General features: G+C 47.4%; 1 protein-coding gene across 1 annotated transcript; it reads left to right on the forward strand.

The window, feature by feature from the left end:
* The first annotated feature begins 48 nt into the window (after positions 1 to 48).
* Positions 49 to 12,305, forward strand: pde4ba (phosphodiesterase 4B, cAMP-specific a). Its single transcript, XM_076015948.1, has 9 exons — positions 49 to 204; positions 1,158 to 1,251; positions 4,832 to 5,151; positions 5,613 to 5,777; positions 6,511 to 6,610; positions 6,733 to 6,887; positions 7,199 to 7,321; positions 7,665 to 7,847; positions 8,569 to 12,305. Exons 1-9 carry the CDS (start codon positions 157 to 159, stop codon positions 9,037 to 9,039), a joined length of 1,659 nt encoding a protein of 552 aa, XP_075872063.1. The 5' UTR covers positions 49 to 156; the 3' UTR covers positions 9,040 to 12,305.
* The last annotated feature ends 12,372 nt before the right edge of the window (positions 12,306 to 24,677 follow it).

The following is a 24,677-nucleotide window of genomic DNA, read 5'->3' on the forward strand; positions in this document are numbered from 1 at the left end:
GATTTTTTTTGTCCTTCTCGGCGCTGGAAGAATCCTGCTCGCCTGCTGCCTCTGTTTGTGCTGTTATTTTTTTTTTTGACCGCCCCTCATCTCCTGCTCTCCCCCACTCGGATTACAGTTCTGGCTTTGTGTAGGAACGAGAAAACGGGGTCCAAAATGCCTGAAGCCAATTACCTGCTCTCGGTGTCGTGGGGTTACATCAAGGTGTGTGACGCTTCTTGCTTCTTGCGTAGCTGGTCGGGATAGCGCACCCGGCTTTTATTTATTTATTAATTTTAACGCTACCCTCTCTCTGCGCAGTGTTTTATCCAGGCCATGTTGCGGCGTGTGGATGAAATTCTCTGGCTGTTGTGCAGCTTCGGCGCTAGTCTACAGTTGCGACCCTCAGAAAAAGAGATGATTGTGCTGATATCACGGAGAGGGAGGGCTGACAGAATGGTGTTCTGTTGTTCAGGCTCCATCTTGAGAGCTGCAGAGCTGTGTGTCTGTTTGTGTGCGTGTGTTGTTGTGTACGCGCGTGCACGCGCACTCACTGGTCTGTCATAAACAGCTGCTGCTGCTGCTGCTGCTGCTGCTGCTGCTGCAGTGCCTGGGTCTCCGTGGACCGCCGAACCCATTCAAAAAAACACAAAAAAAATGTTTCCGTCAAAAAAATCCCACATCATCAGACCTTTAAAACAAACAAAAAAAAAAAGTTGGAAACCCGGGGAAATTGGCAGTAATGTCGGAGGGGGGCGGGACGTCGGGAGAATGCGGCCCTGTTGACATCATTGAGATTCTTGCACACTGACGCCAGTTCCGCGGCTAAACGAGCACATAAATGAAATTGAGTGTTGTAAAAGTGTGAATTCGGTTGGAGAGGAATAATTGGGGAGTCTTAAAGGTGATGCCCCCCCCCACCACCACCACCCCGCTGGAAACACGCAATAATGATTTGCACCCCGTTTATTGCGGGAAAAGTGGAAGGGAAGTGATTTTATGTCGTCATAAAAACATGCATTCTTGAGCCGCAGCGGAGCGACTCTGGCTCCCGCTGCCTTTTCCACAGAACGCTGTGCCATCATTTCTCCCAGGTTTTCCCCTCAATGGAAACTGACTACATTTTTTTTCCCTCCCCCCACAACCCCCCCACCAACCTTCCCCTTTCTCTGTTGCAGTTCAAGAGGATGCTGAATCGGGAGTTGACGCACCTGTCTGAGATGAGTCGGTCTGGGAACCAGGTGTCAGAATTCATCTCCAACACCTTCCTAGGTAAAGAGAACCCCCCCCCCACCCCCCCGCCTCCGTTCAGTCCAACCCACACAACAAATCCACCCTTGTGGTCCCCTGGCCCACATTGCATCACAGTCTGACACAATTTAACATACAATGAGCAAAACCGATGGCACAGTGCTCACAAACGCGGATGATTCTCGGGTTTACTGCAGTGTTTCTCGAAGATGCTCCGTCTCAGCCGTGCAAGTTGCTCCAGCAGCGTTTTTGTGGGGGCGTTCCGTAAAACACTGCGCCATTCCATTTTGTCTCCATGTCCCTGGCACCGGGTTGAAGATGAGCGGCAGACAAGAGGCAACAAACGCGTGAATTTCAAATGTTCTGAGAGAAAGGTGAGAAGAGTGGGAAGCAGCTTTTGTCAGCACGCTGCTTCAGCAACAAGCAGAGGAAGTGGGTTTTTTTGCACCCGATGCTGTCGGGGGTCGAAAATACCAGAGTAGAAGGCGAACCGTGGCTTCCGCTCACTCTCGGCACTGCTCTTGTACAAAATGTTCACGGGGCAGAAACCCAAACCGCACTATTGATCCAGCGAGAGTGAGTTTGAAGCCCGGCTTGTGTTCCGAGGTGGATGAGGAGGAAGGAAAAAAACAAGGGATTTTGAAATACGATGATGACGATGGTAATGATGAAGAGCTGGAGGGTGTCTGGCTCAGGTGGCGGCGGAGGAGGAAGCCCAAGTTTCTGGACATGAACCGACGGAATGTGCAAAGAGCCCGCTGGGATTGTTTTTAGACACCAATCAATCGGCTTCCTGATCGGCGTATAGGAGGTGTGGGGGGAGGGGCTTATTGGCGGATTCCTCGCCGCCGGATCAGAGAGCTCGAGAGGTGGTGGGCGGGGGGAGAGGAGGAAGAGGAATAGAGCGAAGGAGGGAGGAGGGAGTGCGACTGCGGCGGGGGACAGGACAGAGGTACGGAGGAACCCCCCCCCCTTTCACTGGCGGAGACCAGGCGGCCCGATCGGGTGACTCATCACCTCTTAAATGCGTCTGTGTCAGCGGGGACACCTTGTTTGTCCCGCCTCCCCCCCCACCCCGAGAATCCAGACGGGCGGAGATGGCTATCTCTGCGATAGAGACGTCAGGGCTCACCCCTCCCGGCAGAGGAAGGTACCAGCGGTAAACATCAATGGGATGGAGGGTGGCGGGGGGGGGGGGGGAAGGCTGGAGGACGGAGCTCAGCCTCAGCTGACTCGGCCTCTCTCTCTCTCTCTCTCTCTCTCTCTCTCTCTCTCTCTCTGCCTCTCTCTCTCTCTCGCTCTCTCTCTCTCTCTCTCGCTCTCTCTCTCTCTCTCTCTCTTCTCGTTCCCTCTCTCTCTCTCGGCAGGTCGTCGTCAGACGCGGGCGGCGGAAACCCATATTCAAACGTGTGACTGTAAAATGAGTCATTTGAGAGTGTCAACGGCTTGCGGGGGATTTGGGGGATGGGGGGGGGGGATCCCGTTAGAGGCCATTTCCCAGCAGATTTCTCCCGACTGTGTTTGCCAACAGCGGGCCTGCACGTCCACGTGGGGCCTCGCCGCCATCGTAATTCCCTTCGACTTCTAACGCACCGCCAGGAGAGGGGGAATAGCCCTAAAGATGCTACCTCCATCTTCCTTCCTCTTCTCCGACTTCCACCTACCTCCGACTTCCACCTACCTCCTTCGTCCTTCCTCCTTCCTCCTTCCTCCTTCCTGGCTGCATCAGCCTCACAGGAGACTGTGTGTAGGAGGAGGATGAAAAGACTCCATTGCAATGGTTTCGAGTCTGCTCCAAAAGTAGGACATAGAAGTGAGATCGGCTCAGTCGCTTCACGTCTTTGTGGGGAAATCAGTGTTTTCCCGCAAATCCATTAGAATATCTTTGGAAGGCACGGTTAAAAAGGGGAAACGCTGTCATGTGACTGACTGAGACCAGAGCTTTGAGCTAGCCGGGGATGAGTTCTTCACCGTGTGTCGCCTCCAACATAAACTATTTACAGTTCTATCCCACATGTGCACACCACACACTCACACGTGTCCACACGTGCAGCTCTCCTCCACGCCCACCACAGCGTGCAGCGCTGGTGCAGTTGACGGCTGCTCATAAATTAAAGGGCAATGTATTGCTCCTCTCCGTGTTTCTCACGCAGCACATGTCTGAGAGCGCTTAATTGCCCGTTCTCAATTACCACTGGCGGACTGAGGGGAGGGAGAGAGGGAGAGAGAGGGAGAGAGAGAGAGAGGGAGAGAGAGAGAGAGAGAGAGATGAGTGTGAGGGAGAGAGAGGAGAGAGAGAGAGAGAGAGAGAGAGAGAGAGAGAGATGAGTGTGAGGGAGAGAGAGGAGGAGAGAGAGAGAGAGAGAGAGAGATGAGTGTGAGGGAGAGAGAGGGAGAGAGAGATGAGTGTGAGGGAGAGAGAGGGAGAGAGAGAGAGAGAGAGAGAGAGAGATGAGTGTGAGGGAGAGAGAGGGAGAGAGAGATGAGTGTGAGGGAGAGAGAGGGAGAGAGAGAGAGAGAGAGAGAGAGATGAGTGTGAGGGAGAGAGAGAGAGAGAGAGAGAGAGAGATGAGTGTGAGGGAGAGAGAGGGAGAGAGAGAGAGAGAGAGAGATGAGTGTGAGGGAGAGAGAGGGAGAGAGAGATGAGTGTGAGGGAGAGAGAGGGAGAGAGAGAGAGAGAGAGAGAGAGATGAGTGTGAGGGAGAGAGAGAGAGAGAGAGAGAGAGAGAGATGAGTGTGAGGGAGAGAGCATGAGAGTGAAAGTGATTATTTGAATTACAGCTGGTAATTGAATAACCCTCCACAGGGGAAGGCTGATAGGCCGGCAATGAGCTGAGCCCAGCCTTGATAGATGAGTTCGGGTCCCGCGCACATGCCGATAGCCGGGCCCTGCAGGATTTCCTTCAATTCTAGCGCGATTACAGAGAGCGCACGTCCCTGGTTGCTCACTGGAGGAGAATCCAGCGAGGCTTCCGCCTTAGATGAAGAAAATGCCCAAATGTTGACAATTCCCTTTTCTCTTAGAAAAACATTAGTCGTTGTGTAGCCAGTTCAGATGTGATTAGTTTTCATACCCGGTGTTTTTATACCCAGAAAGAGAAGGGTTTGAAAAGGTCCGCCTCGTCACTGTCTGGGAATAACCAAGCAAGTTTTGGAAGGAAGTGTCCTGTTTGTTTTTATGGTGATTAATCATGCGAGGCTGGAGCCTGGAAATAAACAAAAAAAAGACCTTAAAACATCTAAAGGCGTCTGCTAAAATCATCAAAGAGATGTTTAACCCAGCACTCAGTCCGTCGATGGACTGATGTTTAAGAACAAAGAGGACGGGACATTACATGAGAGATGAACGGCCTGCTGGGAGAAAAAGGGGGGGCTGATGGAGGAGGAGATTTCCGTTAGATGACAGGCAGCGTGAATTAAGAGAGGACCACAGGGGGAAAAGGACCATGAGTGAATGAGGGGAAAACATAAGCCTCCCAGGAAACCTCCCCTCGTGCAACCTGGCTCTGCTCGCACAAGCAGAGGCAGATCGACTTCACTGTACAAGGCTGGAAGTCGGTCCTCATCGACGCTCCCCCTCTTCCTTCTCACCCCCCCCCAGACAAGCAGAACGAGGTGGAGATCCCCTCGCCGACGTCGAAGACGCGCGAGAAGAAGAAGCAGCAGCAGCAGCAGCAGCAGCAGCAGCAGCAGCAGCAGCAGAAGCAGCAGCTGATGACTCAGATCAGCGGGGTGAAGAAGGTCTCCCACGGGCCCTCGCTCTCCAGCAGCAGCATCTCGCGCTTCGGCGTCAAGACCGACAAGGAGGAGCTGCTGTCCAAGGAGCTGGAGGACCTCAACAAGTGGGGCCTGAACATCTTCACCGTGTCCGAGTACTCGCACAACCGGCCCCTGACCTGCATCATGTACGCCATCTTCCAGGTACGAGCGGAGGAAGTCTTCACATTCTGTGCTTGAATACTTGTGTGAAAAAATACTGTGGTGAAAGTAAAAGTGCTGATTCAACTCCTTTACTGAAGTGAAAGTAAGAAAAGGAACTGCAGGTTCTGAAATGTGCTTCAGTAAAAAGTAAAGGCAAATATTATTTGCCATTAATAAAACAATACATTTGTTGGTCATTTTGCAAAAATTGCAGTACAAGGAACAGATATTTGTACAAATGTAGTGAGTAAAATTGAACAGTCATCAGAAAAATGAATACTCAAGTAAAGTACAGATACCTGAAAAATAGCACAACAAAGTATTTGTGCTTGATGACTTCCCACCTCTGGGTACGAGTCACATGGGACACCTCCCGCAGGTGTCCAACCTGCTTTGTATTAGCAGCAACCATCATTGTTTCCCATACTAATCTGGCCTGCCGCTGGTTCACGTCTCACCAGGAGCGAGACCTGCTGAAGACCTTTAAGATCCCGGCCGACACGTTTGTGGCCTACATGATGACCCTGGAGGACCACTACCACTCGGACGTGGCCTATCACAACAGCCTGCACGCCGCCGACGTGGCTCAGTCCACGCACATCCTCCTCTCAACTCCGGCCCTGGATGTAAGTTCTTTTCTCCTGTACCTTGAAAGCGTTTGTTTTGTCCCCTCTTGCGCGCCGGGGCCTCGCTGAGTGATGTAATCTGCCGGTAAAGAGGAACGGCCCCTCTAGCACCTCCTCCACCTCTCGCTCGGCACGCTCGCCCAAAGAAAATGAGGGGAAAGCAAATTGGGGGGCGAAGCTCTGACATCACGCCACGTTCCCGGGAGCGCCACGTCCTTCCATTCAACGGTGTCTTCCCTCCTCCTCCCCCCCCCCCGCCAGGAGAGCTTCTATTCTTGCTCTCCCTGGTGTATAATCGGCCCTGCGTGTCACACGTTTTGGGGTTGGGTGTTTTTTTTCTTTTTTTGGGGGGTGTTTTTTATCTTTTCGCCCCTCCCCTGCACAGTCTTTCTCACCGCTCTCCTTAAGAAGCAGCAGTGGCTGGAAAAGACACTGCGCACTCAGGTCAGGACGCCCTGGTTCTCAGATCACGAGTCACTCCTCCGCCACAGTCATCTTTTATCTTTGTGGAGCGGGCAGTCGGCGCGGAGACGTTTCCGGGAGAGACGGCCCCGCCGTCAACTCGAGCTTCCAAAAAGAAATAAAAAATAAACACGTATAGAGTGTGGGGAAAATTGCCTTGTCCAATATGTCTCATGGTGCTGTCTGGTAATTAGCGGTTTTTCAGTGTTTGTCTCCGTGCTGAAGCTATTAATATCCATTTTAACAGCTCCGCCTCCTCTCTCTCTCCCAGGCCGTCTTCACAGATCTTGAGATCCTGGCTGCCATCTTTGCAGCGGCGATCCATGACGTCGACCACCCCGGGGTGTCAAACCAGTTCCTCATCAATACCAGTGAGTCCACATGTTCTGCAACAAGAAAAAAAAAAAAAAGAAGAATGAAATGGCACCTGATTCCAAACAACGACTGAAACATTCAATTTTTCTCTCTATTTTCTTTGTTCTGCCCCCTGCAGACTCTGAGCTGGCGTTGATGTACAACGACGAGTCGGTGCTGGAGAATCACCACTTGGCTGTGGGCTTCAAGCTCCTGCAGGAGGACAACTGCGACATCTTCCAGAACCTCACCAAGAAGCAGCGGCAGTCGCTGCGGAAGATGGTCATTGACATGGTGAGATCCTTCTTCTTCTTCTTCTTCTTCTTCTTCTTCTTCTCTCCTTTTTGTGTCTGCTGGTGATTCCTTCCACCCGGCCACATCGCTGAAAAATGCCTTTTTAGATTTTTTTCAAAACTTTTTCAATGCTTCTTCGTCCTCTTAGAACCACTGAAAAGTTCTTTGAGATAATCTATTTGATGTTAAACGTTCTATAAATAAATTCTGTTATTGTAATTGTTGTTTTCATTGTCTTTATTATTATTATTATTATTATTATTATTATTGTTGTTGTTGAAGCGTCTCATTCCTCCCTCCTTCTCCTCTAGGTTCTAGCCACGGACATGTCCAAGCACATGAGCCTGCTGGCCGATCTGAAGACGATGGTGGAGACCAAGAAGGTGACCAGCTCGGGGGTGCTGCTGCTGGACAACTACACTGACAGGATACAAGTAGGTTCTGTTTCTCTATTTTGTCTTTTCTTAAATGGCTGCGTTCACCGTGAGCTTTGCCTGGGCGCCACCCCCCCGCTCCTCCTCCTTCGCCAGCCCATAATAGCATCGGATCAATGGTGTTGCCGGCTTGCTCGGCCAATGATCGTTAGTTACCCTCCTCCGTGTCTGACCTCTGCCCCCGCCCCCTCCCCTTTCCCCACCTCATCCATCTTCTCATTGGCCCCGAGCCGCCTGGTTTGAGGGAATCAAGCGGGCCGCTCATGAACCGGCCCAACATCGGAGCAACCATCGATACCCACTTTCCACGCGTTCTAAAAGAGCCTTTCTCCACCACGCGCAGGTGCTGAGGAACATGGTGCACTGCGCTGACCTGAGCAACCCCACCAAGTCCCTGGAGCTCTACCGCCAGTGGACCGACCGGATAATGGACGAGTTCTTCCACCAGGGGGACCGAGAGAGGGAGAGGGGCATGGAGATCAGCCCCATGTGTGACAAGCACACCGCCTCTGTGGAGAAGAGCCAGGTAATGCCAGGAGCTCAACAACACACACACACACACACACGCAGACACACTTCACAGCCAATATATGCCCCTCCCCCCAGGCCACACATACAGATCACTCACATTCAGGAGAAACAGAGCCATGCAGTGCTTTCTGCCCTCGTCCATCAGACTCATGAGAGCTGAATCACTCATTTGTATTTATTCATTCATTTATTTATATGTATCTCTGCTTTTAAGCCATTCTTCTACTCGTTGCTTATTGTGTATTTAGTATATGCACAATGTTGGGATGTTTATTATGGCTTATAAGCACCTGTGATGCCCTACGGATGTTTTTACATTGTTGTGCGGTTTGCTTGTGTGTTGAACTGAGCTGTACTGATGCTACTGATGATAGATAGATGGATGGATGGATAGATGGATAGATAGATAGATAGATGGATGGATGGATGGATGGATGGATAGATAGATAGATGGATGGATGGATGGATGGATGGATGGATGGATGGATGGATGGATGGATGGATAGATAGATAGATAGATAGATAGATAGATAGATAGATAGATAGATAGATAGATAGATAGATAGATAGATAGATAGATGGATAGATGTTTAAAGAAAAAAAAGGAAAGTTGCAATCCTGGTGATGATGATGATGATGATGATGATGATGACGATGATGATGATGATGATGATGATGACGATGATGAATCTTCCATCTCCTCCCTCCCTTCAAAGGTGGGCTTCATCGACTACATCGTGCACCCGCTGTGGGAGACCTGGGCCGACCTGGTCCACCCTGACGCCCAGGACATCCTGGACACCCTGGAGGACAACAGGAACTGGTACCAGAGCATGATCCCGCAGAGCCCGTCCCCGCCCTTCTACGAGCAGAGCACGCACGGACACGGCGGGGGCACGGGGGGCCAGGGCGGCGGAGAGAAGTTCCAGTTTGAACTGACTCTGGAGGAGGAGGACCTGGATGGGATCGAGAAGGACGGCGAGGAGGAGGAGGAGGAGGAGGAGGAAGATGAGGAGTTAGAAGAGGAGGAGGAGGAGGAGGAGGAGGAGGAGGAGGATAGTCTGGGGGACTCGCGATCTCCTCCGCTCGACTATCTGGACATGCGGGAGCGGGACGAGGGCGGCATGGCCGAGCCCACCACGGCCATAGAGATCGTGACGCACGAGGCCTCGCCCACAGACACATAAGGGCTCCCAGCGTCGGGCCGTCTCAAAGGGTTTGTTTTTTGGAAACAAAGAGGGAGATCCTCTTGCAGCTGTGCTTTTTACATAAGCCCACAAAGGCGAGGGCTTAAGTTTCTCGTCCCGGACGGGGGACGCCTTGCACTGGGGCGTTTGAAGCCAGACGTAGGGCGGACAGTTTCAGCGGAGCGGCTTCAGAGTTCTCAGGAAATCACTCACTGCGAACATTTTGGTCTGGGCGCGAGAGACGAAGGCGACTGAAGGCGGAGACGGAAGGATTTTTCTCTTTTGTTTCGGGGTTTTTTTTCCTGCCAGCTCGGGGAAATGATTTCTTTCCTGGACTGGCTTTAAACGGACAGCGACACTACTGAGAGATGTTTTGTACCTTAAGACTTTGTCTTTTTTTTTACAGATATGATACAATCTAGAAGTAGCATAGAGGAAGTTCTACTGACGGAGAAACATTTGTATAGCGAGAGAAGGTGTTTACTTTTATCCTGTACCATTTGTCAAAAGACTTTTGTGTGCCTTTTTTACTATTGTCTTTATAATAGTTTTTTATTTATTGAACACTCTAGTATGTCTGTGAATTACTTTCCTTTCGTTTTCTTATACGAATGAGCAAAATCCTTTTTGTATGTTCTGATAACGAAGAGTCTTCCATGTATTGGGCAATAGAGAAATCCAAACAAACGTTGACAAACTCATTACAAAACTCGACAAAAACCTCCCCCCCCCCCCCCACCCACCCCACCCCCCCGTCAGACGCACATTACCAGTCATTCACCTCAACCTCTCATGGCTACTGTTATGTGTCCGTCAGCGTCTGTGTCGCTCACTGAATGTCACCTTCGCGGCAAAGTAAAAGGCCTGCTGTTATTTTGCATCAAGGTCTGCAGATCGTGCCGCGGCTGCCGCGCACTTCCACACCAAAACGTGACTTTTCATGCAAGATGTTCACATTTAGAATCCCCACAAACGGTCTCATTACTCCTGCTGGTGAAAGACTTGATCGCCGTCATCTCTGCCCCCCCCCCCCCTTGGGTTTCTTGCTTTGGTGTGAAACCGCTGCTGGGTGAGGCTCCAACCATACCACCCTGATGTAAAGGAAGGGGGGGGGGGGTAGTAGTAAAGTCTGCCGAGGCCGTAACGCACGGTGGCGGTGAATCTATTTTTAGCCCACAGGTATGCTGCAGTCTTCATAATCCTGTTCGATAGAACTGGGCACTGCTGACCCTCCAGACCTGCCTGATGTAATGCCCCCCCCCCCCCTGCCCTTCTGCAATCAGGCGCAGAGCAGATGATGAAAGGCGGCTCGCACACTCATCAGCACAACTCTTCACATAGTTTGCAAAGCATTCTGGGCCTCCAAAGACACAACCCCCTAAAAACAATCAGGCCGCCCATTTCTTCCTGCTGATGGAAAAAAAAAAAGAAAGAAAAAAAAGAAAAAGTCCCCCATGCGCAGCAGCTGCTCATTCAATGACGTCAATTGAAGTCCCCCCCCACTCCAGCCCACCCCTCCCCCTTTCACTGTATCAGGTTACCAGGACGGCCGTTTTTATTTTTGGTAGGACAGAACCAAAAAGAAAAGAAATACCTCTGAAATATGGTTTGGAAAGGATTTGCAGACTTCTGTGGCTTCCACACCTTTGGTTTGGTTTTTTGTTTCTTTTGCTTTTTGCAGATGGCCTCATTGCATCTGTGACCACATCCATCCATCCATCTGTTTGTTTGTTTTTTTTATAAATATATAAATATATATAGTGGTTTACTGATACACTCGAAAAGGTACTTCATCCGGTTTCACTCCAGCATGCTTAAGTGGCAATCGTCTGTGTGCATCGTGTGCGTGTGGAAGGTTTTTCTATGCGGGTGTGTTTCTTCTGCACGCGTGTGTTGAACTCCTCATTAGGCCTTACCCCCTCCACCCCCCAGCCCCCCCCCCCCATCATTCCGCCCCTTTGTCTCTACTGTTTGTTGCTAGGAGCTCAAGTTAGTCCTTTTTGCTGTTTATAACAGTGTGTATTTATTCTAATCTTTAAGCCTGTAAATAAGAAATACTGGTTCAGTGTAAAATCTATTTTAATTTATATGCACTTGCATTACCTGGAAGTGGTGGTGTCTAATGTGTAGGAGACTCCGGATTGGAGTCTTTTTATATATGTATTATATATTGGGTTGTTTTTGTTTTTTACACAGTATATATAGATATATCTAAGTATATATTCGCACAAAGTTTTGAGTGCCCAACAGAGCAGCAGCTAAAGAGACACATTGTTGCTGTCACGTCAAAAACCTTCCAACTCTAATGCCTTCTTTGTGTTTTTAGGTTTTAAGTGGCTTTTTTTTTTGGGGTCATGGAATCTCATCTACAAGAAATTGAGTCAACTTTTGCAATGAGCTTATGATTCATAAACCAAAAAAAAACATTTACCGCATCCCATCTCAATACCCGGGGTTCTCCTGTCGCTCGCGGCTCAGAACGAACAAACGCCATCGGACTCTCTGCTGGATTCTGTTTCTGTTATTCCGACGGAGCTCCAAGGTTTTTCATCTGACGGCAACAATTTGGTACCCGAGGGCCGACGCAGAGGACGTGTCAGGCTTGGGCGTGGGACGCGTGCCCAGCTCGCTGAGTGAGGAACACGAGAAGATCGGCGCTTCCTCCTCAGCGGCTCGGCGCCGCCCGCGCTTCTCAGCCCGGCATTTGAACGCAGATACAGGTTTGGAACTGACACACACGAGGCCGCGGTCTCTTTTTAAACACGTAGTGCACTTCATGTAATCGTAGATAACACCGAGACACTATCGATAGCATGCGACAATAAGCCCGGCACTGACTGAACAGCTGAGACTTAGCAGCAACATACAATCTTATGTAAGTGATTGTGCAAACGTGTGAAACTCTGTTCGGCCAGACTTGTTGGCAGTTTTGATATTCAAAGGTGTCAGTATTGACTTGTTTATCTCTGTTCGAGCTTTTTTGTTGGTCCTAGTTGTGTCCAAATGGTTAGCCAGATTTAGCACTATCTGCATGAGGGATGGGTTGTTTATTTTTGTTTTGTTCTGTTTTTCTTTGTATTCTGTTTGTTTTTGTTTGTTTGTTTGTTTTGACTGTCAATAACATGTTCCAAATCCACCAGGTGTTGTGGGTGGGTTATTCAATGTCTCACACAATGTATGGTATTAGACTATATTGTATATTGTGGTCAAAGATAAATCTCAAATACTTTTTTCTATTAAGTGATTAAAAGCAAAGCATGAATATATTCGTTTGGTGTCCTCTGATTTTTGCACGGCCAAAAAAAAAAAAATCAGCCCTTTGTGATGTCACAAAGGGCACTCACAAGAGGTTCCACCCTCGCAATTGTCTCACTGCTGCCTTGGGTTCGTTGCTTTCCAAACCCGCAAGCTTCTTTTCAGTGGGGGCTGTAAACAGAGGGTTAAAAATCTCTTGAGTCTTGAGAATGAATCACACGAGGCTGAAAAATAAGATGGCAGATTAGAAGTTATATTAAATGTATTTATTTATTTTTTTCTATCAGCAATGCATTTGCAAACCAAAGGTGAGGTGCGTTTATGACTGCAACTGTCAGCTGTTGCCACAACCAATGAATTACTGCCACTCTATTAGGTTCATCTTGCTTTTATTTCAGGCTGCACTTCTGTATCGCTTGCCTGGTAAATAAAGGTTGAATCATTCAAAATAAATAAATAACAAAAGTCATAAAACGACCGCTCAGTCTAATGTACATACATTCTGATGCAGCTTGACTGCAGCAAGTTGTTCCCACCACCTCTACATGTATGAACGCACTGAGTCGCTGCAATGATAGTGACCGGTTAGCTGTTTGTGTTTAAAAAAAAAAAAAAAAGAATTTTAATTGACCATGTCTTCCAGATCGATGGCAGTACATCCCCTCCCACCCTTGTCCCCACGGAAAGCTCTTTGTGTGATTTGTGCAAATGGTACGTGAGCAGGCTGTCTGTGTGGACGGCTGCTGTAGGTTCTCCTGGATGTCACTGTGTTGGCTGCATCGTCACAGAGGTTCAGCTCTAATCTGCTGAGACAGGAACACAGTGTGACACAGACTCGCTTCCACAGCGCGCACACCATCTGACAGGGGTGGCCTCGTACGACATGAGACTTTCACACAAACAAGCGCACGCACGCGCGCACACGGACACGCACACGCACAACACGCACGCCTGCCTGTGCACACAACAGTGTTGTCTCACACTTCCATGCGATTGCATGCAAGCAGGTGAAATTCTGGCCGCGGCCCTGCAGAACCGGCCCTCCTGCAATCAGGCCCGTTGTCGTTCACAAGCGATCAAATCAATCACAGCCAAAAAATTATATATTAAGATTAATGATAATCAGAATGACAAATACATCACGGGAGCAATTAAAATGAACAATTTTAATTACACACAGAATTAACTATAGAGGCGGGGGCGGGGGGGGGGGGGGGTCTATGAAAGGATTCTTACTTTGGACGAACCCAGCTGAAGAAGCGTGTGGCATACCCACCACGACCTCATCTACCTAACCCTAATCAGCCTAATTATTGATGTTTGTGTGAGTTGGTGGACGACAGAGATTGGTAATGGAAACCGTTCAACACAATCCAGCCAGCCAGCTGTCTCAAGGAGCTGAGGAACCATGAAGTCAGGCCTCACAAACCGTTTTAGGACAGGAAGCAGACGCTGATTGCGCGGCTTTACGGCTCTATCATTAAGTCCGTTTATTCGACAAGGCGATATTTCCAAGAGGGTCTTGTTTGTCAGGCATCATCATCAGTGCCGGATGTTTAACGGGCTCTAATGCACTGTGAGACACCAGTGGGCTGACTTCCTTCTCTCAAGTAAGACCACAGGGTGCCGGTTGCATTGCTCTAGTGTTCCTACTAAAATCAGTTCTCTATTTGAAATGATGAAACAAAAGGAAGAACATGATGGCCCTCAAAAGCATTGCACACGTCACACTTTGAAATGAGTTGCATGGACACCACCCTAACCCTAACCCTAACCCACCCTAACCCACCCTAACCCACCCTAACCCTAACCCACCCTAACCCACCCTAACCCTAACCCTAACCCACCCTAACCCTAACCCTAACCCACCCTAACCCACCCTAACCCGACGCTGCAGGTAGAAACTGAAGACATCACATCTGTATATGAGCAAGATATATGTAATTATGCAGCAAATGAAAACAAAAATAACCCTCTGAATATGCTTTTAATGAAAGGAGGCTATTCTGAAGAATTTAAATAGAAAACATGTTTGAGTTATTTTACTCTTTCATTGTGTCCTACATGTGTGTTCATATAGTTTTGATGCCTTGGGTGAGAAAGTGCAACGTCAACAGAGAAGACACGACTTTTGACTGGCAGTGCATGTTGAAAATAAAAGATTTGAAACTTTGCAAGAAGCACATCTTCAAAGTCGTGTATTATTCTCTGTGTGGGTGCGGTCTGATGGAGTACGTTTGCTCAAGAATTTGTCAAGTGAAAACTGTAAAGCGTTGTTGCAATGTGAGAGGCTAAGGCATCTTCTCCTCCTTGACCTTTTCTATCTCAGGTGGTTTTGAGCCCGCTGCACGGGCTCTTCGGCCGTCTGCCCTGGGACGTAGTTGTTGCCGGCAAAGAAAACGCTGGAGGGTCGATATGACAGGAGGCTCTTATCGTCTTCCTCCTCCTACTCCTCCTCACCTGGCCATTGAAAATGTCAAAACGGAATTTGATAGATATGCATATTCACACGCGCGACCTTCATGCAGACGTGGGATATTTTCAGACCAGAGAAGGAACATGGCTAGCATGGGGGCGTAATGGCGAATTGGATTGCAGCTGAGAAAATCCCACGTGTGTCCTCTATTTTAGGTCAATTGGACACCCAACAAACATAGGCAATTAGGTCATGGAAACAGCACGTCATGGAATTGGGGCATCTTGGTTTGAAGCGCCGGTTAGCCAACACTGCTTGAACTGCTAATCCGGAGAGCATTTTGTCATGTCTTTGCCAATATTTTACCTCAATGTACTTTTCTGTAGTGATGATACATTTCTGATGATAAAAACTGAAACAATAAAACGTCCATTTCCTCAATTAGAGGGACAATGAGAAGAAGAAAAAATAGCATTCAATGTGAAACTACTGTAATAATAAAGCACACTGAGAGTTGAGGTTTGATTAAAAACTAAGAGACACACACACACACACACACACACACACACAGACAGAGGGCTGCTGATGTAACACAATTGAATAGACAAAGCGGAATAGACGGCAGCCTCATTGATTTGACGTTCCCACGTGTTGTTATTCACAACGGCGTGGAGACAAATGTGGATTTCTCAGAGACTCATTCTCTTCAATTACGTGGAACTGCTGTTATTTTCATAGAGAAAGAAAGGAAGACTTCGTCCAAGCCAACCTTTTTTTTCTACCCTTAATGTCTGCATAAGACAAATTTGAATATATATGTATATATTCCTAATGTCCTGTTTTTTCAGGATGTGATTCCAGATGTGCCCGTGCACCGAATTTCACTGTCACAGGAATGCATTGTGTTCATTTATCTTTAATAATACATTTCCTTGGGTGACTTTACTGGGGAACTCTATTGTCCCAGACGTCACACGCAGGTACATGCAGTCTCTGCCTGGTTGTCTTCAAGAAGCCCATGAATCTACAGGCAAGGGTTAAATATCTCCCCTTCTAAGGCAAATGATGTTGCTCTTTCCTTTGCGTCACTGCGGTTTTATGGCTGCATGTGAGCCAGCATGGGTCAAATACAGCCACCTGCCCGTACAGTATAAAGAATGTGCTGTTCAAAATAACAAGTGTCCTTTCTGAGGCTGCATGTTAAAAGCAGGGGGAAAAAAAAAAAAAAAATACAAGGTGTTTGGGGAAAAGCATTTTATCCAAGGGTGGAATTTGTCCGTTATTTGTCAGTTTTCCTATTTTCCTGATGCTGAAGTCGCTTCCAGGAAAAACAAAAAACAAAAAGGCAACACGATGCCTCCCCGGGGTCCGTTGGGGCTGCATTAACCTTGTAAGTGAAGCAAGTAAATCAGTCTCGTGATGGATACACGTGTCTATTTATATCCCAGGAGCCAATTAGGGGGAGAAATGATGAAGTGGCTGCGGACGCAGGAGAAACATCGCTGGCAGTCCGTGTAAAGACCCCCGCCACGACCCCACTGGGCGGGAGTGTTAGATGAAGGCACCGGTGGCCTCGGTGGCTGGGAGGTGAAGGCCCACAGCCTCTTGATTGCAACCACAAAGCACAACACGTGAGAGACGCAGTCCTGCTGAAACCTCCTGTGAGTGGAAATACACCTCAGGCCCAACGGTGAGAGGTTTCCACTGGAGTCAGCTGCCCGTTCCTTACGCGCTCCCACATATTGAATGACGCCACGGTTGACCGTAAGTTGCCTCTAATTCCCTCAAAGTCGTAAAAGAACTGTGACGTGTATTGTCTGGCAGTCCTCCGTGCCGTGTGGGGACACAACCACACAAAAAGCAGGAAGGAACCAGAGAGACTACGTCTACGTTCGTCAACAGAGCGATCGGTTTCACCCCCCCCCCACCCCACTGCGTGTTTCTTCCACATCTGTGTCCACGAGCCCTTTGGTGATAGCGTTTGAAACATAAGAAATTATTTGTTGCACTCACGCAGCCTCACTGAATCACAGAGGTCTGCAACACATGGGAACAATTTCTTGGGGCGAGTGTGCGAGCGTGCGAGCGTGCGTGTGTCTTTTACTCATTACTCCGCTCTAATGTCATTCCTTCCAGTAACCTCCTGCACTTCACAACATGTATGGTGAGTAGCAAGCAGACAGAGTTTAGCCCAGAGGCTTGACCCAGGTCTAATTTTCCCTCTGACCACTGGTCAGCCCCACCAATAGACTTCAAAGGAAATACATAACATTACAATCAAAAAACAAAACAAACTACTGCAGGTGTTGTCAATCACTTGGTGCATTTTTGTTAAGACTGCCAGTATCACCTGACGATCTGATAAAAACTAAAGGGAAAATACACAGACGATGTGCTACTCTTTATTGTAACTATAATCAACAGGTTCAACACCCTCCTCTGCATCTTTTTAAATTCATAATCACATCCCATAATCCCATCTTAATGCAGAGAATTCAACATTTCAGAGGATGCTTCCATGGTTGTCTTCTTGGCATTGGTAAGCTGCTTGTGATGATAGAGAAGATTGTGGAACACGTTGCTGAGTTTGATGTCTGTGCAAATTTTCACGTACGTTTTACAAGAACGTGCTGACCGGGCGTGGCGGCCTTGTGGGTGTGTGCGCTGTGAGTGTCAGTGACGCAGTGAATCAGAATTATTATCAGACAGACAGACAGACAGCTGGTCAGGAAACCAAACAAGCAGTGTTTTACCAGGGGCTTCTCTCACGCACACTATTTTCAGTCCGGTGAGGTCCTCTCTGTTGCCATAGCAACTGTGCAGAGTAGAGCAGTGATACATTCCTGATACAGACTTTGATTGTTGGGAACACCCTCCAACATGCAGGTAACGTTTTGCATTCATGGTGAGAGAAAAAGCGTTACAACGTGCACATCTGTCTGTCGTGAAAACTAACACTAAGCATGCAACACTTGGTGGTTGTGACCTATTCCCAATCCTTAAGCGCCTGCAGTCTTAACAAAAAAAAAAAAAAAAAGGTTTTCTAGTCACCATGCATACGTACAAAGATCCCAAGTTAAAACAAACAAACAAACAGAAAATAGTCACCGGCATCACGTACACTGTGCACGTTCTCGGCCCAAAGTTGGTCTCATTGACTGGAAAAATTCAATGGCAAGCAGAGAGAGGGAGGCGTCCGTGTTATGCAACGCTATTGGGCTACTTGTCAAATTGTTTGTTTGTCTTGTTTAGGTTTTTTTTGCCCCAGGAAATTGTTAAGATTTATTTGTGACAGGGGATTTTGGGCAAGAGGCTGAGTGGATTCATTAATGCCCCCAGCGACACGTGGCGTGGCATCAGGAGTGCATTATGTAAAGTGATCGATCGGAGAGAATAGAAGTGGGAAAACAAACACACGTGTAGACTCACATGGGTTTCTGCTCTGTTGGGAAAGTGGTAGTAGAGCGACGAGAATGATACAAAAAGAGGATGCTGTGTTAAAACACAGTAAGAAGTGACAGAGAAATACTTTGGGACGATGGGATAGTTGCTTTTTTAAAAAGTCATATCATTGCAGCGCTCATTTGGATACAGCAGATATGAAGGCTGCTGCACGGCTAGTAACAGACTCATCCCTTTTAACGGCACTTCCGCTGAGACTTGACGTCAAGCTGTAGGTAAGGGAGTGGGCGTGGCTTTGTCAGCTTTCTTTTGCGTCACTTTCCCCTCGAGCGGAGTGCCGTCAGAGCCGAGTTCACGCCGTAATTGACTTTAATCTCTCCGAACGTTATTGGTTTCCCTCTGAATTCCCGCAGTGCCTCGGCCTTCTCCTGCGTCGTACAAGTCTTTGTTTCAGAGTCGCCATGTCCTTTTAGTGTCATGGGGCTGCTGGTATGATGTGACTTTACCAGCTGCTTTCGTCAGTAACTAAGTGTTCTAGTCATCGTTCTAGAACGTGTGACGCAACCACAATCGAAGCACACGCCAGCAAAGCAACACAGCCTGACCAACACGGATAAGAACATTTCTATAAACTCTGTTCACATATATTTATATATTTAAACACGCTAACGCTAACTTAATCGCGCCGATAGCTGTTTTTATTTGTAGAAATGTTTGGTTCTCGTTTGGATCAATTGACATTGAGCCTGGTCATTTCTGAGAAATAATCTGACAACCCAGGAAGCACTCGAAAGGTTGCTGGCTCGGTCCTGAGGAAACATTGTGTGGGTGCAGGAGACTGCCACAGATGTCTTTGCTTCCATGAGTCTCCCCTTTATCTAATTTTCTGAGCAGCGCTCGGTTTTTACATAACTTCTGGGAACTCCTGCAGGTCCTACCACACTGTCCTCCACGGCTTCAGCAGCACGGCAGGTTTAATGTGATCTAACTGGCGCAAATGCACGAGACAGAATGCAACTTGTTTGGTGCTGGAAAGCAAGGACAGACTGAAAAATCGGATCTGGTTCTTGTTCAAAACTGCCGGGCAAACAGCTGCTTTGTTCGCTCTGTACTTATTGATGACCACATTGAATGTCCTCAGTCTTCCTTTGACCGATACACAATTAGCAATCAGATTGATTAATGATCCAGGCCTGTGTGCGCAGTCTGCACTGCCAGTCTGCCAGAGGCAAAACAACGCAGCAACACTGTTGAATAATATTTCTGCCCAATCAAATGATCACATGCGTCAAAGTACAAGGAGGCATTAATGGCAAGCAGATGTTGGTGCACGTGCTGATTCACGTTTAGCTAGAATAGATTTGGGCCTGGGCCATTCTAGCATTTTCAACCTGTGGTTGGAATGGTCCTGTTTATCAGTGCTGTCGGACCTAAAACCCCTGGACTAAAAACATTTTTCAGAATAAATGTCTTCATCGCTGCCCAATAACAGAAGTTAACTTCCCAGGCATTTTATTTAGCACAGTTCAAAAATGAACCGGACGTCCTGTTTTTACTTTATGTGAACAAAACATCTATTAGCGCAAATAATCCACCTGTGCTTTTTCTCCTTGTTGAACTCTCGTGTGTTCTCTGCTGAAAAGGAACCCCAGTGCATCGTGACAACACTCTGAGATGGTAACATGTAACCTGCCCTCCTCAGAATGATATTTTCTAGACATATTTAGTTGACATTAGTATATAGATACTAATTTAAACTAACACTGAGGCGGTTCTGGAGATTTTCTTGTTACTCTCCAAGTAAGCTTGTAGATTTGTGACAAGTCTCTGGTACTGATGTGGACTTGCTTACAGTAAGCGTTAAAGAAAAGTGAGTTCTGCACGGGTATGTGATAAATTGTTATTGATAATGTGAGGCTTTGGGTTTCATTTCTAGGTTAATGTTGCCTGGGAAAGTTTCTAAACTGTTTCCTGTGTTGAGCTGCATGTCTGGGTTCGTCCCATGAAGATAAACGACCCCTAGGTCACACTGGAGCACTTCCCTTGGAAGAGAGCCTTCCAAATGCTGAAGGCATGATGGACAAAAACATTCACTATCCTCCAGATTTTCTCCTGGTTGAATCAGAAAAATGAGCTGTTGTTGGTGAAGAGTGAGTGACTCATTAATGCTGCTATTGCCTTGAATTTAGCGGGGGAAGCCTCACAAAATGTGTAATAGTGTGCAGCAGCAAAGTACTTTCAGAGGAGGCTGCTGCGACACAGCTAGGTCGATTCTTGAAAGTCTTGCAGAGAACTTTCAAACACGCCAGTCTGGAAAGGTTCTGGAAATTCTTGAATGTTTCCAGTCAACAAGTATGCAAGAGTTTTATTTTCTTTCAACCGACTTGTTGAGAATTGTATTAGTATGTGTATCCACAGGATGTATATTATACATGAGTGTCAACGTAATACTTTACTTGCGCTGCAGGTCATAAACAGACACATCTCTTGAACAGCAGCAGACTTGGACTGCAATTTCCCTCCTTCACTTCATATCAGATCTACATTTCTCATATTAAGGTAGGACTCAACGTGAGGCGCAGGTCGTGCTAACTCATAAAGGCTGCGTTGTTGCTATCTGAGATCCAAGAGCAACACCAGCAGGATAGTGATGATTATTAAAGCAGCATCTTGTAATATATTTGGTTTTTGCTCCGAGGTTCTACCTAAATCTGTGTAAATCCGTAAATACAAGTCACTCCACTTTAAGTCAGCCATACTGTATGATGCTTCTGGTTTCTCGAAGCATTATTGGCCAATGTAACAGGTTGCCAACACAAATGAAATCAGAACAAAAAAACAACAACTTCATTAGACGACATTTACCCTTTGAACTAGTTGACCCATTGGCTGTATTAGGCCTAACGTGGCGGCGGTACGTTTTCTCTCTGAGTCCTGAGAGGCGGGATCGCTGTCTCTCTCAGCTGACGTGCTGTCGGCTGTTAAAAATGCACCGTTCTATTTCTAAATGCCTCATAAATTATGGCTCCGCTACAAAGTGCGTCACTGTGAGACTGATCTGGGCTCTTACTTGCACATTGCTGTGAAACACACCCCAAGTCCACCCATGTGAAGCAACGTTTGTGTGGGTGTCCAGCCAGAGCAGAACAAGCCAGTTAGCAAGTGCAGGCAAACATTTCCTGTTTTCTCTCTGTCACATACTTACTGCCAAGTATTGTTTTCTCTGTGTTCCGATTCAGATTCTTGCAGATGAGTCTATTATCTTTCTGTGTGTTTTTTAAAAAATACAATTAGTTGCATCTTAAAGCTAAATTTGCTAATCCGATTGAATAATCCAAAGGAATTAAAATGGGTTATGGATCTCATCTGCGTTCTATTTTTATTGTGTTTAAAATGTGGCTTTGGAACTCCCTGCAGTGGCTTCGTGTGGCTCCATTCTGTCATCTCCGCCTGGCTGTTGAGGCATCGACTGGCACTCTTGGGAGTGGCCTAATTTAAACTTCTCCTCTGTTTAAAGATGTCGGCTGATTGTATAGCACAAGTCCGGCATCTGTTTATTCAGGCTCGGGCCCCGTGTGCAAATGGTAATTGGTGTGAGTAAGAGGGACTTATTGGGCTATTGTTGACGTCCTGGAGACCATTAGCGAGACCGCAGACCAGACTGGCCCAGTATCAGACGGGTATGAGATGAGCTCATCTTTTCCATCCCCTGCACCGTAGGGGACTTCAGAGGGGGTTTAGGACAGGGGGCTGGCTCTGAGTGGGGGTGGAGGTTGGGGGGGGGGGGGGTTAAGGTCATAAAAGAGTTGAGGCACAATCTATCATTAATCTGTGTGTCTGGGCACTGTGGGAACTGTTGGCGTTATATAAGTCCAAGTGTCCACAACATCTTTTTTCCTCTCTTTTTGTCCTGAGATAAACAAACTCAATGTTGCCTCAGAGTGATATCAATTCTTACCAGACGTCTTCCATTCTGAGCTCTATGGACTTCACACTGACTGCGGCATGATCAAGGTGGCTTTTCTCAATGCTGTGTCTTTTGCATTCAAAATTATTTCTAATTGTGGTCTTTTTTTTTTTAACATCCATCAAGTCTGGTACTTCTGTTGTCATTGTTGTGGCTATCTCTATGGTGACAGGTACTTCAAGCCAGCTTGTTGCTTTAATCGCTTTGAATTTGGCCCACCTTCCAATTGCAGTAGTAATCTTCATTGATCTTACGGCGTCCTCCTACTTCTGTCTTTGAATAAAATGTTCCACTCTCGCTATTTCATCCACGGCCCACGTGGTCTTAAAAAATAAAATGGAATGCTTCAGCAGCAACGTTGTAAACCCGACCCTCAGTGCCAGTTGTCTCCTTTCATCCATTTTGATGCCATTAAATCATCAAGGCGCCTGAATGTGAGAAAGCTTAATGAAACAGTAGATCTGGAAATGTTGAGGATGATTAAGCCACCAGCAGGTCAAGACTCAATTACAAGACCCCCTCAGTCTCCTCTTGATGGAGTGGATTTTCTTCTTTCTTTTTCTTGTGTATGTTATGTTTGCCGCTTTGGGGCTGGGCAGTTCTGTGGAGTAATGACACAGAAAATAAAGTCCGTCCGAGGGCCTCGTCACATGTGGCTGGACGGCACGTAGACACATGGCACTCTGCCATCACGCCCCCTGATTTCCGTCCATGCCCGCCACCGCTGGTGAGTGGCGTGTGAGTTGTTTGGGTTAGACTTAGCCCACTGCTACCTAATGGGTGGGTGGGTGGGTGGGTGCGCTCTTTGTGTACTTCTTGAATGTCTGCCGCTTAATCACCGTCCCTCATCAGTGCACTCCAGGGGGCGGGGGGTAGACGGAGCCGGGCGGAGTTGTGGCCCCCGCCAGCCTTGTGCAGGAAATGGGACACGGCCTTTGGACATGAGCTGCAGCATCCAGTCCTTGTGGAGAAATGATGTCATCTGAGTGGCACTTAATCTTTTTATCTGTCTCTGCTGATATGGCTCTGGCTCAAAGCAAACAACTCCAGGGCCATCACGTTGGGTCACATTTTAATTCCTCAGTGCAGACCAACATGTGAACTTGGATCAACCCAAGAAATGCTTCGGTGGCCAAAGTACACTTTTTCACCTCAACATGCTTCACATGGGTGACGGTTCAGCGATCCCAGTCATTTAAGGGACCTGGGATTTGCCATGATTATTGGTGCCAGATGGTCATTGGTTTGAGTATTTTTTTGATTATTGTTAATCTCCTGGAATCTCCCAGGTTGACAGAAAATGTTTCAGTGGAAAAGCAGAACAGTTGTCAGTTGTGCAAAATGAGTTATTGTTATCAGCTGCGTTATTAAGTCAGATTTTCTGCACTGTTTAGTCAGAGTTGAAGGTAAACTACAACATGATGGTATGGATCTGCCCTCCCTGGTAGCAGCAGGTCATTCTGCTGCTGGTGCTGTCATCATATGGTAGGTGTGTGTTGTTGGCACTCTTGGCAATCCTTTGTGTCAACAACACTGCAGCGCACTGCAGCATCTCTGACCACAGTGTAGCATCTCGATGGCTATACTTCCAGCAGGATGGCAAACTGCTTGACAAAATCCAAAGGTCTTCTTAGTTTGTGTTCAGTCACCAACACTAAAAGATCATCTTGATCATTGGCCTCTTCCACATTTTCTTATCCAATAAAATGTTGTTTCTGCTTGATTACGGTTATTGCTCAATGATTATTGTGATGGAACTGGAATACTTTTGATAACATAGAGGTAAGTCCGGTGGGCCTCACGACTGCATCTCCCTCTCTGAGGTGGATATGATCGAGGTAACCTGCTGCCAAATCTAGCTTTTACTTCTCAGTGATGGTCACGCAGTAGCCAAGCGATGACCCAATTGTCTACTGAGTCGCTGGTGTTGAACAACGTTAGCGGCCGTAAACAACAGATGCAGCGCGACGTCGATGAGTACCTCCCAAATTAGCGCAACACTGCCCCCTACAGGCGAAAGGAGGGAACCAAGGTGGAGCGAAAGTAGGTCAGAGGGAGGAAGTTCCGGGGGGGGCGCACATTTGTTGATCAGATTGATGCATAGACAGAAATGTACCTCAATTTGACAATCTTTGGGTGAAGACAGGCATCAAACACATGTACTGTATGTATTGTTGGAACGGTGCGTTTTTGGACAGTAGGAAGAGCACTACGGTTGTCTGAACAGCAGATGGCACCATCAGCGTGTGTTGACTAAATGGGTCAACCTGTAACTTGCTACTTCACATGCCTTCATATTTATCCTGATTAAAAAAAAAATAATAATAAAATGTTTTTGAGTGAAATTTTCTTCTGAAATTTCCCTCAAAGTTTCCAGTACGAGGCTTTTATCTGAAGCGTATTTGGAATGATGACATCTGAACGAGGAAAGGAAGGGGGACAAACAAGATTAGATTATTTTTTTTTTACTGACTCTCAGCTTTTGATGACTAGAGGGGCCTTCTCAGTCCGGGTTTATTCTGCCCTCTTTTCAATCTTGCTGATTTCGACGGGATCCGTTTTGATCCTTTGAGAAGGAAACGCTTCATGCTGAAAATA

This window comes from Nelusetta ayraudi, unplaced genomic scaffold (genome assembly GCF_046127955.1).
Source record: "Nelusetta ayraudi isolate G7.1 ecotype Tasmania unplaced genomic scaffold, CSIRO-AGI_Nayr_v1 ptg000204l, whole genome shotgun sequence".
NCBI classification, from domain to species: Eukaryota; Metazoa; Chordata; class Actinopteri; order Tetraodontiformes; family Monacanthidae; genus Nelusetta; species Nelusetta ayraudi.

What these genes read in the sequence shown, in the direction of transcription:
- pde4ba (XM_076015948.1), top strand. Translation starts at nt 157, where the DNA reads ATGCCTGAAGCCAATTACCTGCTCTCGGTGTCGTGGGGTTACATCAAG. An exon ending in CCAGTTCCTCATCAATACCA is followed by an intron (nt 6,611 to 6,732) that starts GTGAGTCCACAT and finishes TGCCCCCTGCAG; the next exon opens with ACTCTGAGCTGGCGTTGATG. An exon ending in GGAAGATGGTCATTGACATG is followed by an intron (nt 6,888 to 7,198) that starts GTGAGATCCTTC and finishes CTTCTCCTCTAG; the next exon opens with GTTCTAGCCACGGACATGTC.